Below are 13,362 nucleotides of genomic sequence, written 5' to 3'. Positions count from 1 at the left end.
CCCCTGCAGCCCGGCCCCGGTACTGCATCCGCGTCATCGAAACTTTGCATATTTTACACTTGTGTAAGTTTGGAGGCCGCTGATTGGCTAGATCGGCATCGGAAGGCGGGAAAACAAAATGGCGGCGGTGGGCGGGGCTACATTCTGCCGCTAATAGCGCCGTACAAGTAAGTTAATGCAGTTTGGTAATTATTTAAACATTTTTTGTAATAATTTATCGATTGTATTTCATTATATAAATGCATACTGATCGTGCAATTAAACATGTTCCTTAAATATCATCATATAAAGTATGAATGTGACATCAAAGCTGTAATTACTCGGTTTAATATCTGTAAATTAATGTAACGCTATTAATGTAACGTTTCATAGATGGTTATTTAAATATATAATAATAATAATTATTATTATTATTATAATTATAAATCCCGTGTACACGTGCTTTAATCAGCGAGGCAAGTGTGACTGTTTGTAACTTCCTGTTTGGACCGGACACAATCTGTGCACCTGAAGCGAAGACATCTGTGGTGTGAAGCTGTTGGAAACAACTATTATATGAAAGGTTAGTAATACTGCTGTTAAACCGTTTCTCTGAGAGCTTGTGGCTCAGTTTGGCTTGTTCGTGAGTGTCTTCAGTGCTCTTTAGAAAGCAGCTAGCGCGTGATGCTAATGGCGCTAGCGTGATTACTGTAAGTCTCGTCTATAAAGAGTAACATCAGACGAGACTCAGCAGTGCTTGTCAGTTTACATTCTTTTCGTTCACAGTATAACTGTAAAAGTAATAGAACAGTCTAGCCATCATAATAATCTGTTGTCATGGCTACAGTCTGAAGGGGAGGGGCAGTTCTGTTTACTATTATTACTGTTCAGCTTGGTTTGATTAATAAACTCAGAGATGTGCTCTTTTCACTTCCCAATATGTACTGTATATAATAGTTAAAGTCACCTTTATTTGTAGTGTGCTTTGTAGAATGCATATTGTGTCAAAGCACTTTTACAAAGATAACCAGTCAAAATAGTATATTCAGCATATGCTCAGAATACATCATATTCCACATATATTCTGTCCAACAGTTCTTATTGTTATTAAAGCAGACACATAGGATGGCTGAAGGTGTGAGGCGAAGGAGAAAGCTGAAGCCCGTGGAGGAGGCCATACAGTTTTCACTTGAACAGAAAGACAAGAATGGACTCGAGGGCAGGTTCATCAGTCATCTTAAAGGTGAGGTAAATTAATTGATTGAGCCAAATTAAAGGTATAGTTCACCCAAAAGTGAAGATTTTGTCATCATATAGTCACCATTAGGTTGTCTCAGTCCTCTATATCTTTTGTTGGGCAAAATAAGACATTACTAACCATTTGATGGTTTGTAAATGATGACAGAATTTTCTTTCTATGCATTTAAAGTGACTCGTGTACTAAATCTGTCTCCGGTTGATGACGTGTGGTTCTCGTGATGGTTTCACCTCTCTGTTGTTGTTTAGGGAGGGGTGTGTTCAGCTGTACTGACTTTGAGAAAGGAGATTTCCTGCTGGAATACAGAGGAGACCTCATCAGCAAAGAAGAATGTGAGCGGAGGCAAAGAATATATCACGATGCACTTAAATTTTTCATGTTTGAGTTTCGCTACAATGGAAAACTCCTCTGGTATGTACACGTGTTTGATCTACATGTTAACTGGTAATTAATTTACATGATTCAAAATGTGTCAGTGGAAATGTCAATGATTAGAGGTCATATTTTGCTATAATTATCAGTCATGTGTTTTCAAAGCTTGGTGATGAGTGTTAAATGATTGGTGATCACAGAATATGACATCTGCTGGTCCTAAGGTTTCAGTGCTGATATTGTCTGTCTCTTGTTTAGTGTCGATGCAGCCCGAGATGACGGTTCTCTTGGGCGGCTTGTAAACGATGACCATATTAACCCAAACAGCAGGATGAAGACGATTCGTGTGGATGGAAAACCTCACTTATGTTTATTTGCCACAAGGAGCATCTGTCCTGGTGAAGAGATCACATATGATTATGGTGATTCTGAGTGGCCATGGAGATGCACGGTACTGACACCTCTATACTGTCCATTCTGACTTATTGGATTATAGTAAAGTAAAGGTATTAAACATCAGTTGTTACCTAAGTTAATGTTAGTAACTTTTTATTTTTTACATTACATGCATGTACATTCCAGTATGTCAGGATGTGTGTATGTTTACACCTGTTTCATGAGGACCATCATAAGAACATAGTCTTAACATGGTCTTGATGTCACATTGTGTGTGTGTGTTTACACCTGTGTTACGAGGACCCTGTTTTATGAGGACCGTCATAAGAACATAGTCTTAACATGGTCTTGATGTCACATTGTGTGTGTTTACACCTGTGTTACGAGGACCCTGTTTTATGAGGACCATCATAAGAACATAGTCTTGTGTGTGTGTGTGTTTACACCTGTGTTACGAGGACCCTGTTTTATGAGGACCGTCATAAGAACATAGTCTTGTGTGTGTGTGTGTTTACACCTGTGTTACGAGGACCCTGTTTTATGAGGACCGTCATAAGAACATAGTCTTGTGTGTGTGTGTGTTTACACCTGTGTTACGAGGACCCTGTTTTATGAGGACCATCATAAGAACTTGGTCTTGACTTTACTGAAGAGTCCCAGTCAAGTCAAGACTTTTTTCTAAGAGAGAATGTAATCTGTTCCATTCTTTTAAGGACAAACACAATTATTTCAAGAACTTCTTGGATACCTTTATAGCTGCTGTGCCTTGTTCAGAGTTCTTTAGGTTCTTTAGACACTGATTCTACTCAGTTATCATTTAAAAATATGTGGTGATTAAATAAAACTGACTTTTTACCAACTCCTATTGCAAGATACTTAATCTAAATATAACAATTAGACATTTTCAATATCATATGGCCACAATGGGATGTGAATGATCCATATTTAGCCTAATATTTCACATCCACGCAGCCCAATGTCATGGTGATAACTAGGGTCTTCAAATACCAGGCTTTTGTCAAACAAACGACACACTGAGATTCTTCGGTCAAACATCAAGACCATGTTCTTATGATGGTCCTCATAACACGGGTCTAAACACACACACAATGTGACATCAAGACTATGTCAAGACTATGTTCTTATGACGGTCCTCATAAAACAGGGTCCTTGTAACACAGGTGTAAACACACACACACACCACCTGAAATACTGGAATATATATATATATATATATATATATATATATATAAATAAGCATGTAAGGTAATACATACAAAATCATGAACATTAACTTGGGTAACACTTGAAAATTGAAATATTGATCTGAAATATTGTAATCTTACTTTTAATTCACATTGATAAAATATAAGCAAGATTATAAAATTTGTTTTATATCAGTATTTTATGTGCTCATTTATTGTCACAGGTGACTAATTTGATGTTCTTTTCTAGACTCTTAGTGTGGTTGAACCGTCCACTCTTGAAGTCAACACTCTGTCCCAGTCAGAAGACACAGACGTAAAGAAGGTACTTTTTTAAAAATCATTTTTAATTTTATATCTGTTTTAAATTAGAATTTCATCCACACATTTATTGTTTCAATCAATGTCACAGATGACTAATTTGATGTTCTTTTCTAGACTCTTAGTGTGGTTGAACCGTCCACTCTTGAAGTCAACACACTGTCCCAGTCAGAAGACACAGACGTAGAGAAGGTACTGCAATTGATTGAGTGATTTTATTTTATTGTTATTTTATCGTTTTAATTTATTATTTTATTATATTTTTTGATTTATTTACAGTTGTGTTCAAAATTATTCAACCCCCTTGACTTGCAAGACAATTTGCTGTGGAGGATAACATTTTATGAAATCAATTTAACGAAGGCATCAGTAAAGTATTAGAGAAAGTTTGTTAATACACTTTTGAGTGATTCTGAGAATGGAAAATTGATGAATCATGATAAAATTCGAATTGGCTCTAAACATTCATGTTCAAAATTATTCAACCCCCTTTGTGCAGAATCTTTTATTCTTTAAAATCACCAATAAACGCTGTCTGTAAGTGTTTAGAAGCTTCTGTCACCTCTCTACTACAGTTTTGGCCCATTCCACACCTGAAAAAGCTTCCAGATCACTGATAATCTTTGGTTTTCACATTGCCACTGCTTTCTTCAAATTCAACCAGATATTTGAAATGAAAATTAAGCCTGGAGACTGAACAGGTCACTCAAGTACATTCTATGACTGATCCCTGAACCAAGCAGAAGTAGATTTGGATGTGTACTCTGGGATGACTGTCCTGCAGGAAAGTCCACTGATCATCAGCTTCAGTCTTTCAGGCATCACAATTCTTGTCAAAATGGCCTGACACTTTAAAGAATCCATGATGTCCTTCATACAGTCATGATTTCCACTTCCTTCTACAGTAAAGAAACCCCATAACAGGACTGATCCACCTCCAAGTTTGACGATAGAGATGGTGTTCTTCTGCTTATGAGCTTTGCCTGTTTTGCAGCAGACATACCGCTGATCCATGGGTCCAAAAAGTTCCAGTTTGGTCATATCACTCCATAAAACATTCCTCATGAGCTCCACAAGTCTACACAAATGAACTTTAGTTAGTTCAAGTCTGCCTTTTGTTCTTCTTGATCAATAGTGGTATTCTACAAGATGTCTCAACATAAAGGCCATACTTGTCTAGTGTTCTTCTACACACCGCTTTGAAATGGGTTTCCTCCATTCATTGGGTCATCTTGCAAGTCTTTGGCTGTACATTGCAGATTTTTCTCAGTTGCTCTGATTAAACATTTTATGATATTGTGCTTTTTCTTCCACAACCTCAAAGGTTTTCTGGTAAAACACACTTTAAGCTAAGAAATAAGGCTGAGAGCTGTGTCTCTAGGAACTTTCAATGTCTTGGAAATCTTCATATAGCCTTAGCCTTTCTAAAGTAATACAATATTTCTTCAATTTTGCTTTTGTGAGATCTCTTTTGAATTTTTTTGCTACTCAACTTCAACACATGCATGGCCTAACTGTATGTGTAATGGCTCAAGCTAATTCTGTTTTTAATAGAGTTTCTAAAAGCTTAATTATGTTTTGAGACTGTTACATTCCCCACCATGCAAATAAGTGATTTAAAAACAGCAATGTTGAATAGGGGTTGAATAACTATGACATAGCAGTATTATTAAAAAAATCTTTTAACTCAAATATATTACATTATATATTGACAATATCACTTTTAATATTCAAGTGAACTGTTATAGATGCAAGTTTTATTATATCCTGGATCTTCAGAAAAGCTTGTATTTGTAAAGTACTGCAGTCTCTAGGTGGTTGAATAATTTTGAACACAACTGTATTTATTTATTTTGCTTTGGTAACTCATTTATAACATAATTATTTTATTTTAATTAATTTTTTTGATTTCATGTTTTCAGCTGAAAGTTGTCAGTGATCAGTCAGTGTTGGACTTCAGTATCTGTGCAGCCTCTGAAGGACTGGAAAAGGTAATTCATTATCAATTTGTACAGTCCCTGAATCCTTTGTCTGCAGTAGAATGTTTATTTATTTTTTATTTCTGTTTCCTTAATTTCAGGTGACTCTGAAGAAGGACCAGTTACTATTGGATGATCAGGACTGTGTTGAGAAGGTAATTAAATGTGCATTGCATATTTTATGAAATGTTAGATTGATGTTGCAAGAAATCATCTCTACATAAGTCTTGTTTTTTTTCATTGTTTTCAGATGTCACCTGTCAAAGAGCATGTGTTGAATGAGGAGCAGAGCTTTTGTGCCCCAGTTGAAGGAGTTAAGGAGGTATTCACATGTTTCGGATGAACTGTTATTTCAGTGCAACAGTGATTGCTCTGAAGTCCATGTCTGCATGAACTGTACACTTTGCTGTTACTAAATGCATGTATTTAGTGAACTGTTTTCACTTTCAGTAATATTAGTCGATGTCTGAATCAGGGGTGTCCAGACTCGGTCCTGGAGGGTCAGTGTCCTGCAGAGTTTACACCGGCCCTCCAGGACCGCTCTAAATGTAGATTTGTAGTAATATATTGACCAGTACCTTTTAAGGTCTGTAACGTAAATGTTTTTAATGATTGTAAGTGATCTTATTAACTAAATGACCACAACTTCCCTGTCATTAAAAATACATTAAATTATTATTGAAAGACAATGCAGCTCGTAATGTAGTATCACATGTATGTTTTAGAATCTTTCTTTGTTGCTTTAATTTAACACTCACTGATGTTTTTTTCTTCACAGGTCTGCAGACATGTTGTGGTCACTTCAGCAATATCAAGCATGGATAAATGTGCTGAATGTGTGGGACCTGTTGCAGCTCTCAAGTGGATTGGCCTGAGATGTAAATGTTAGTATGGTGATTTGTACTCTATACATCATGACATTTCTATTTTTATCATTTTAGTATCACTAATCAACGTTATGAAGTCAGTTCAAAATGGTATAACTGTTGAGTTTGGCAGTAGGAGAGAAGGAGATTTCAGACCATTGCTAATGCACAGATATGTAATACCATTAATAATAATAGGAGTGTTACATTGTTTTCACCTTATTCTACGTTTAGGCATAGCATCTCGTGTTAGCGGTTGAACGTGTCCTGACATGTGACATTTCTTTTATAGTGTGCTCCAGTTTTTGGCATAAGTCCTGCTATCTGAAGCTTCATGAATGGGATGGAAGACGGTCATCGTGTGTAAGAAAATATTTGATTTGATACATTTGTTCCATATTTTTGAGTTATCGGTGCTGTAAATTAATCATAAATATTTTGACAATAGGAAGTAAGTTCAGAGGAAGATGAGCTGTCAGATGAGGATTACATACCTCAGTCAGAGTCAGACCATCAGTCAGACAGTTCAGATGAGTTGACAACAAGACCAGCACGTTACGACCAAGCTAAACTCTTAGATATACAGGAAGCTGCGTCATCTAAGTTTAGTGAACATCTGAGATCAGATGTAACTACCCTGAATGTGTCTAGGGGCAAAGGAAAAGGAGTCCTGAAGGTCATGGAAGCAGCAAGTGTGTATGATGAGTCTGATTTAATGTGTCATGAGGAGCAGTTTACTGATTTTGAGACAGACAGTGAATCAGACTTTCCCAGAAAGCAAGACTCAGTGGTATGCAGGTCAACAGATGTGCTTATGTCATCACCTCAATCACACAATAGTAAGCTTTTGAATTCAAAAAGCACAGTAACATTGAGAGAAGAGAGGGAACGCAGCATGGCTGGAGGTGATCATTGTGTGCAGTCACCAAAAATCTCCTGTTCAGCAAATAGGAAGAATTATTGTTACATCTGTGGGAAACCTCAGTCCAAGCTAGCGCGCCATTTGAAAACTCATATGGCTGAAGTTGAAGTTGTTCAGGCTTTGTCACTCCCAGTTCACTCAAAAGAACGTAAAGCAATGCTGCAAAAGCTCAGGAACAAGGGCAACTTTCAGCATAACACTGACGTTTTACAGTCTGGAGAGGGGGCTCTTAAAATAAAACGAGCACCAAAAAGAAAGTGTGATTCAAAGCAGTTTTTGCATTGCATGTACTGCAAAGGGTTGTTTGTACGGAGAGATCTGTGGCGTCATTTAAAAAGATGTCCCTCAAAACCAGCAGCTGACAGTGAAGAGCAAGGGAGGAGGAGAGTCTTGGGCCTGGCATCTATGGCAGAGTCTTCATTCAGTCAGCACATATCACAAGGAGTTTGGAAACTCTTAGGTGTGATGAAGCAGGATGACATTTCCGCTGTGGTCAAAAATGACCTGAGTATTCTTCAGCTTGCACAGTCGTTTTTTAACAAACATGGTCATGACCCTACCAAATTTGAGTATATTCGACAAAAACTCCGTGAAGTTGGAAGATTGTTGCTGACTTTGCGTAGACAGTTTTCTGTGTACAGTCTTGAAGAAGCTCTGAAACCTGCCAATTTTCATAGACTTATTCGAGCGGTTCAAATGGTGTCTGGCTATGATGATGAGAGCCACTGCTACCAAAGCCCAAGCCTTGCCCTGAAACTGGGGCATTCGTTGAATAAGATTTGTGAAATCATTCAGTGCCGAGCACTGATGTCTGAAGACAAGGAATTGATCTCATCAACAGAGACCTTCAAAAAGCTCTACTCCTCAAAGTGGTCTGAGATGATCTCACACACTGCTTTGGTGACACTGAATGAGGCCAAATTTAACAAGCCATCAACACTTCCCTTCACCCAGGATGTCCAGTCTCTTCATCAGCTCCTTGAGAAGACTGCAGATACTGCTTTTCAGAAACTACAAGAGACTGCATCTCCTCAAAGCTATGCAGAACTGGCCAAAGCAACACTCACCAGAATCATTGTTTTCAACCGCAGACGTGCAGGAGAGGTCTCTAAAATGCCGCTGAAGGCTTTCAATGAAAGGGACGGCACTTCTCTCCATGAAGATGTAGCGATGGGCCTGAGCAAGTTTGAGCAGAAACTCTGCAGCCATTTCAGTCGAGTTGAGATCAGGGGGAAGAGGGGAAGAAAGGTTGCGGTTCTTCTCTCTCCTGATATGGTCGATGCCCTGATGCTACTGGTCAGCAGGAGAGGTACATGTGGAGTGCTAGACACTAATACTTTCTTGTTTGCTCGGCCAAACTGCCAGAGTTACTATAGAGGCCAGGACTCTCTGAGGGTATATGCAAGGGAATGTGGAGCTCAAAATCCAGAATTTCTCAGATCCACTCATCTTCGCAAGCACGTGGCTACGCTCTCTCAAATCCTAAACCTGAAAAACAACGAGTTAGATCAGGTTGCTGATTTCTTAGGGCATGACATCCGTGTCCACCGTGACTATTACAGACTGCCAGAAGCCACTACTCAGCTTGCTAAAATATCAAAGCTACTGTTAGCCATGGAAAAGGGCTGCCTTCCTAATCTTCAAGGCAAATCCCTTGATGACATTGAGATTGAAGGTACGTCCATCCTAGCATGTTTAGCACAGGGGGTCTTTTAAACTCACAGGGAGGTTTAAGAAAAGTAATCTCTGAAATATGTCTTGTGTTCGTTGTCATTAGGAATGGTTTATAAATGGTGTGTGATTGTGTTATTTCACTTCTGAATGCAGATGTTTTTCATGTTCTGAGTTTTATTTTTCATTGAAGATGAGATCAACATGACGGATTCTGATGACAGTGATCCTGAAGAAAGTGAATCTGATGATGAGGCTCTTGCTGGAGCTGCGGGAAACTCCAGTAATGCTGGTATGTGTCAGCTAAGTTTTTTTTATTTTTAAATCATCAAAGTCAAAAATTATATTGGGTAACACTTTATTTTAGGGTCTCTAAACTACAGTGGTTTGAAAGTGTTGCCCCCCTTCCTGATTTCTTATTTTTTTGCATGTTTGTCACACTAATGTTTCAGATTATCAAACAAATTTAAATATTAGTCAAAGGTAACAAATTTAAAAGTAAACACATGCAGTTTTTAAATGAAGGTTTTTATTATTAAGGGAAAACAAGATCCAAAACTACATTGCCCTTTGTTCAGAAGTGCCCCCCACCACCTTTGAAACTGGTTTATCACACCTGAGTTCAGTTTCTCCAGCCACACCTCTTCACAGTTAAGAAATCTCTTAAATAGGACCTGTCTGATAAAAAGTGAAGTAGACCAAAAGATCTTCAAAAAACTAGACATCATGTCGACATTCAAAAATATGCAGACACAAATGATAAAGAAAGTAATTGAGATCTATCAATCTGGAAAAGGTTATACAGTTTTGGGACTCCAATGAACCACAGTGAGAGCCATTTTTCACAAACTAAAAAAAGTAAAAAGTTTATTTGATCAGTGTTTTTTTACGATACAAATCATTGCAAAGCAACTTCACATAAAATTAAGTTTCTACACTATTTAGTAGTAGCTTATAAGTGGTGACTGTCAGTTTATATGCATATGACAGGAATCAGACATAATCAACCAGACGATGAAAACTATTAACAGCAATTATAATGTGATTGCATAGTAAGCAGCAATAATTGTTAGTTCTGTATGTTGGTTCAGTGTTAACATCATCTGAGTTCCTCTGAGGGGTCAGCATCATCTCTTCTCAGGTGTTCTGGATCCAGACTTTAGCTTGTGTAAATCCTAGTTACCACAGGATGTCAATCCCAGCAGAAGCAGAGAAACACATAGAGACATCATTAGCATAGCTGCTGTTCCAACCAAGTACAATTAATTAGTTTAACCCAAGCTAAATTTGATCAGATACAACTGCAGTCACAAATTATGAGATGCATTATTGCTAATTGAAAAATATGTTTTTAATCTAGATTTAAACATAGAGAGTGTGTCTGAACCCCGGACATTATCAGGAAGGCTATTCCAGAGTTTGGGAGCCAAATGTGAGAAAGCTCTACCTCCTTTAGTGGACTTTGCTATCCTAGGAACGACCAAAAGTCCAGCGTTTTGTGACCTTAGGGAGTGTGATGGGTTGTAGCGTGGTAGAAGGCTAGTTAGGTACGCAGGAGCTAAACCATTTAGGGCCTTATAGGTAAGTAATGATAATTTGTAACTGATACGGAACTTAATAGGTAGCCAGTGCAGAGACTGTAAAATTGGGGTAATATGATCATATTTTCTTGACCTGGTAAGGACTCTAGCTGCTGTATATGGTGGTGGTAGTGTCATGGTCTGCTTCTGGACCTGGAAAACTTACTGTGATAAATGGAGAAATCTGCTGTTTACCAAAAAATCCTGAAGGAGAATATCTGGCCATCTGTTGTGACCTCAAGCTCAAGCAAACTTGGGTTCTGCAGCAGGATAATGATCCAAAACACACCAGCAAGTCCACCTCTGAATGGCTGAAGAAAAACAAAATGTAAGAGTGGCCTGGTCAAAGTCCTGACCTGAATCCTATTGAGATGCTGTGGCGTGACTTTAAAAAGTTGTCCATGCTTGAAAACCCTCCAATGTGGCTGAATTACAATTCTGCTTAGATGAGTGGACCAAAATTCATCCACAGCGCTGTAACAGACTTTACATTTAATTGGAAGTTATCGCAAACACTTGATTGCAGTTGTTGCTGCTAAGGGTAGCCAAACCGATTATTAGGTGTAGGGGCAAACATTTTTCACACAGGGTAATGTAGTTTTGGTTTTTGTTTTCCCTTAATAATAAAAACCTTCATTTAAAAACTGCATGTTGTGTTCATTGGTTTTCTTTGACTTATATTTACATTTGTTTGATGATCCGAAACATTAAAGTGTGATAAACATGCAAAAAAATAAGGAACCAACACTTTTTCACACCGCTGTAGTTTCTTATTAGTGTGCGTAGTAGTAGTAGTAGTAGTAGTAGTAGTGGTGGTGGTAGTAGTAGTAAGCACTTATTAATAGCTTATTTTACATGACCTTATTCTACATCCCTAATCCTACCCAATACCTTAATGTAACAACTATCTTATTTACTTTTAATAAGCAGAAAATTAGGAATTTGAGGGAAAAGTTGTAGTTAATAGTGTTCCCTATTATAAAGTGTTACCTTGTATTATATTAGTCCAGCATTTATAACAGGATATTACTAAAATATATATATATTATTTATTTATTTATTATTTATTTTTTTTAATGACTGATTGTCTGCAGGTGTTCAGAAGATGCCCATTGAGAGCACCACTGAACTTCCTGAAGGTACCAGAGGTTTAAATTGCAATGGCACCATCAATGTTGCAAAGCACATGAGCTCTCGTAGAGTTAGAACTCACTAAAGTATGTATTCTTCTGTACAGAGAGTGAGAGTGAGGCAGAAACTGAAAACCCACGGAGAGGGCAGAAGGTGTCCTGGTCAAACGCTGAAGTTACAGCTGTAATGAAACATTTTAAGGGCCACATAGCTAAAGGAAAACTGGCCCACACTGACTGAATGCCAGCAGTGTAAATCTGCTGAGGATCCTGTTTTGGTGAGACGCAGTGCACAGAACATAAGGGATTTTGTAAGAAATCGAGGAATTAGCTTAAAAAGGAAAACCCAAAGCAAGTGATGTTACAGTACATTTTGTGTGTTCTTGATGCCATTCAATTAACATTAGCACTTTGGCTGTTGTTTTTATTTCCCATAGTGCAATACTGTTATGGCAGCAGTTCATACGAATATCTCCTTGTAGAAATCGAGGTTGACTGTTAGTTTGTCAAAAATTACAAAATTGTGTCAATTTCTCATTGATTTTGGATGACCTGTCCCTTAAAGAGAATTTAACTTCCAGAATGAAAACTGTCATCATGTACTAACCCTCCACTTGATCCAGCCCTGCATCAGTTTCTTTCTTCTGTTGAACACAAAACAAGATCTGTTAGTATCTGAACAGTTAATGGGCATCATTGACTTTCATAGTATTTTTTTTTTTCTTCGTACTATAGAAGTTAACGGTGCCCATCAACTGTTCATAAACTAAACAGATCTTGTTTTGTGTTCAACAGAAGAAAGAAACTGATGCAGGGCTGGATCAAGTGGAGGGTGAGTACATGATGACAGTTTTCATTCTGGAAGAAAACCATTCCTTTACAGATAAATCTGTTTCTCTACACATCTGCAGCATGTATTGTGTGCTCAGAGAGTTAATCTCATGCACACTGTGTGTTTAGTGAGGTACTTACAACATGAGGATTGCCTTTTGATTTGATTTATAGTTTTTTTTTTTTTTTTTTTTAGTTGGTGAATTACACTTAATTATTTGATGTTTGTTTTGTGTGGCATTCCTTTTTTTTTTTTTAAAGATTACCCGTTTAATTATTGGCGAATTTGACAACATGTTTATTTTTATTTCACAAATTTAAGTCATTATTAAAGTACTTCTAAAACACATTGGTGTCCTGTAATGTTGTGTATTGTGTTAAAGATCCTGTACTCTTTAACCACCTCAGTCTTAGTAATGCAGCATAGGGACATGTCTGTGTGTTGTGTATGGGGTCACGTACCTGTAAAACACATTGGTCCCTGTAATCCAGAGAATGGACATGTTTTGTGTATTGTAAAACGAGTGTCCTCATAAATCAATCGGACCCTATAAATACCAATTATGTAATGGGCGGGAACATTATAGGAGGGGCGTGACAGTCCTTGTGTACCACCAAAATATCATATTGTCATATTATCAATTCTATTGTGTGTAAAGAAAATCCAAAGTGATATTTGTGTTCTGCAGAGTACAACAAATTTTTTGATAGTTTTATCATCTCTGTAGGACACCGGGAAAGGGGTGTCCCCTTAAACCACCATCCAACTGGTTTGGCCATCAGAGTACTGCTAAACCACAAAAACCAGTATGTGTGTGTGTGTGTGTGTGTGTGTGTGTGTGTTGTGTGTGT

General features: G+C 37.7%; 1 protein-coding gene across 1 annotated transcript; it reads left to right on the top strand.

The window, feature by feature from the left end:
* Positions 1-433: 433 nt before the first annotated feature.
* Positions 434-11,920, top strand: LOC113040849 (uncharacterized). The gene is made up of 15 exons (XM_026199055.1): positions 434-562; positions 1,093-1,222; positions 1,486-1,648; positions 1,868-2,060; positions 3,461-3,535; positions 3,649-3,723; positions 5,454-5,522; positions 5,612-5,665; positions 5,761-5,832; positions 6,289-6,394; positions 6,669-6,739; positions 6,825-8,973; positions 9,163-9,261; positions 11,644-11,688; positions 11,787-11,920. Exons 2-15 carry the CDS (start codon positions 1,105-1,107, stop codon positions 11,918-11,920), a joined length of 3,423 nt encoding a protein of 1,140 aa, XP_026054840.1. The 5' UTR covers positions 434-562; positions 1,093-1,104.
* The last annotated feature ends 1,442 nt before the right edge of the window (positions 11,921-13,362 follow it).

This window comes from Carassius auratus, chromosome 23 (genome assembly GCF_003368295.1).
Source record: "Carassius auratus strain Wakin chromosome 23, ASM336829v1, whole genome shotgun sequence".
Taxonomy (NCBI): domain Eukaryota; kingdom Metazoa; phylum Chordata; class Actinopteri; order Cypriniformes; family Cyprinidae; genus Carassius; species Carassius auratus.
The sequence above is the reverse complement of the archived record's forward strand: the minus strand, read 5'-3'. Positions and strand labels throughout refer to the sequence as shown.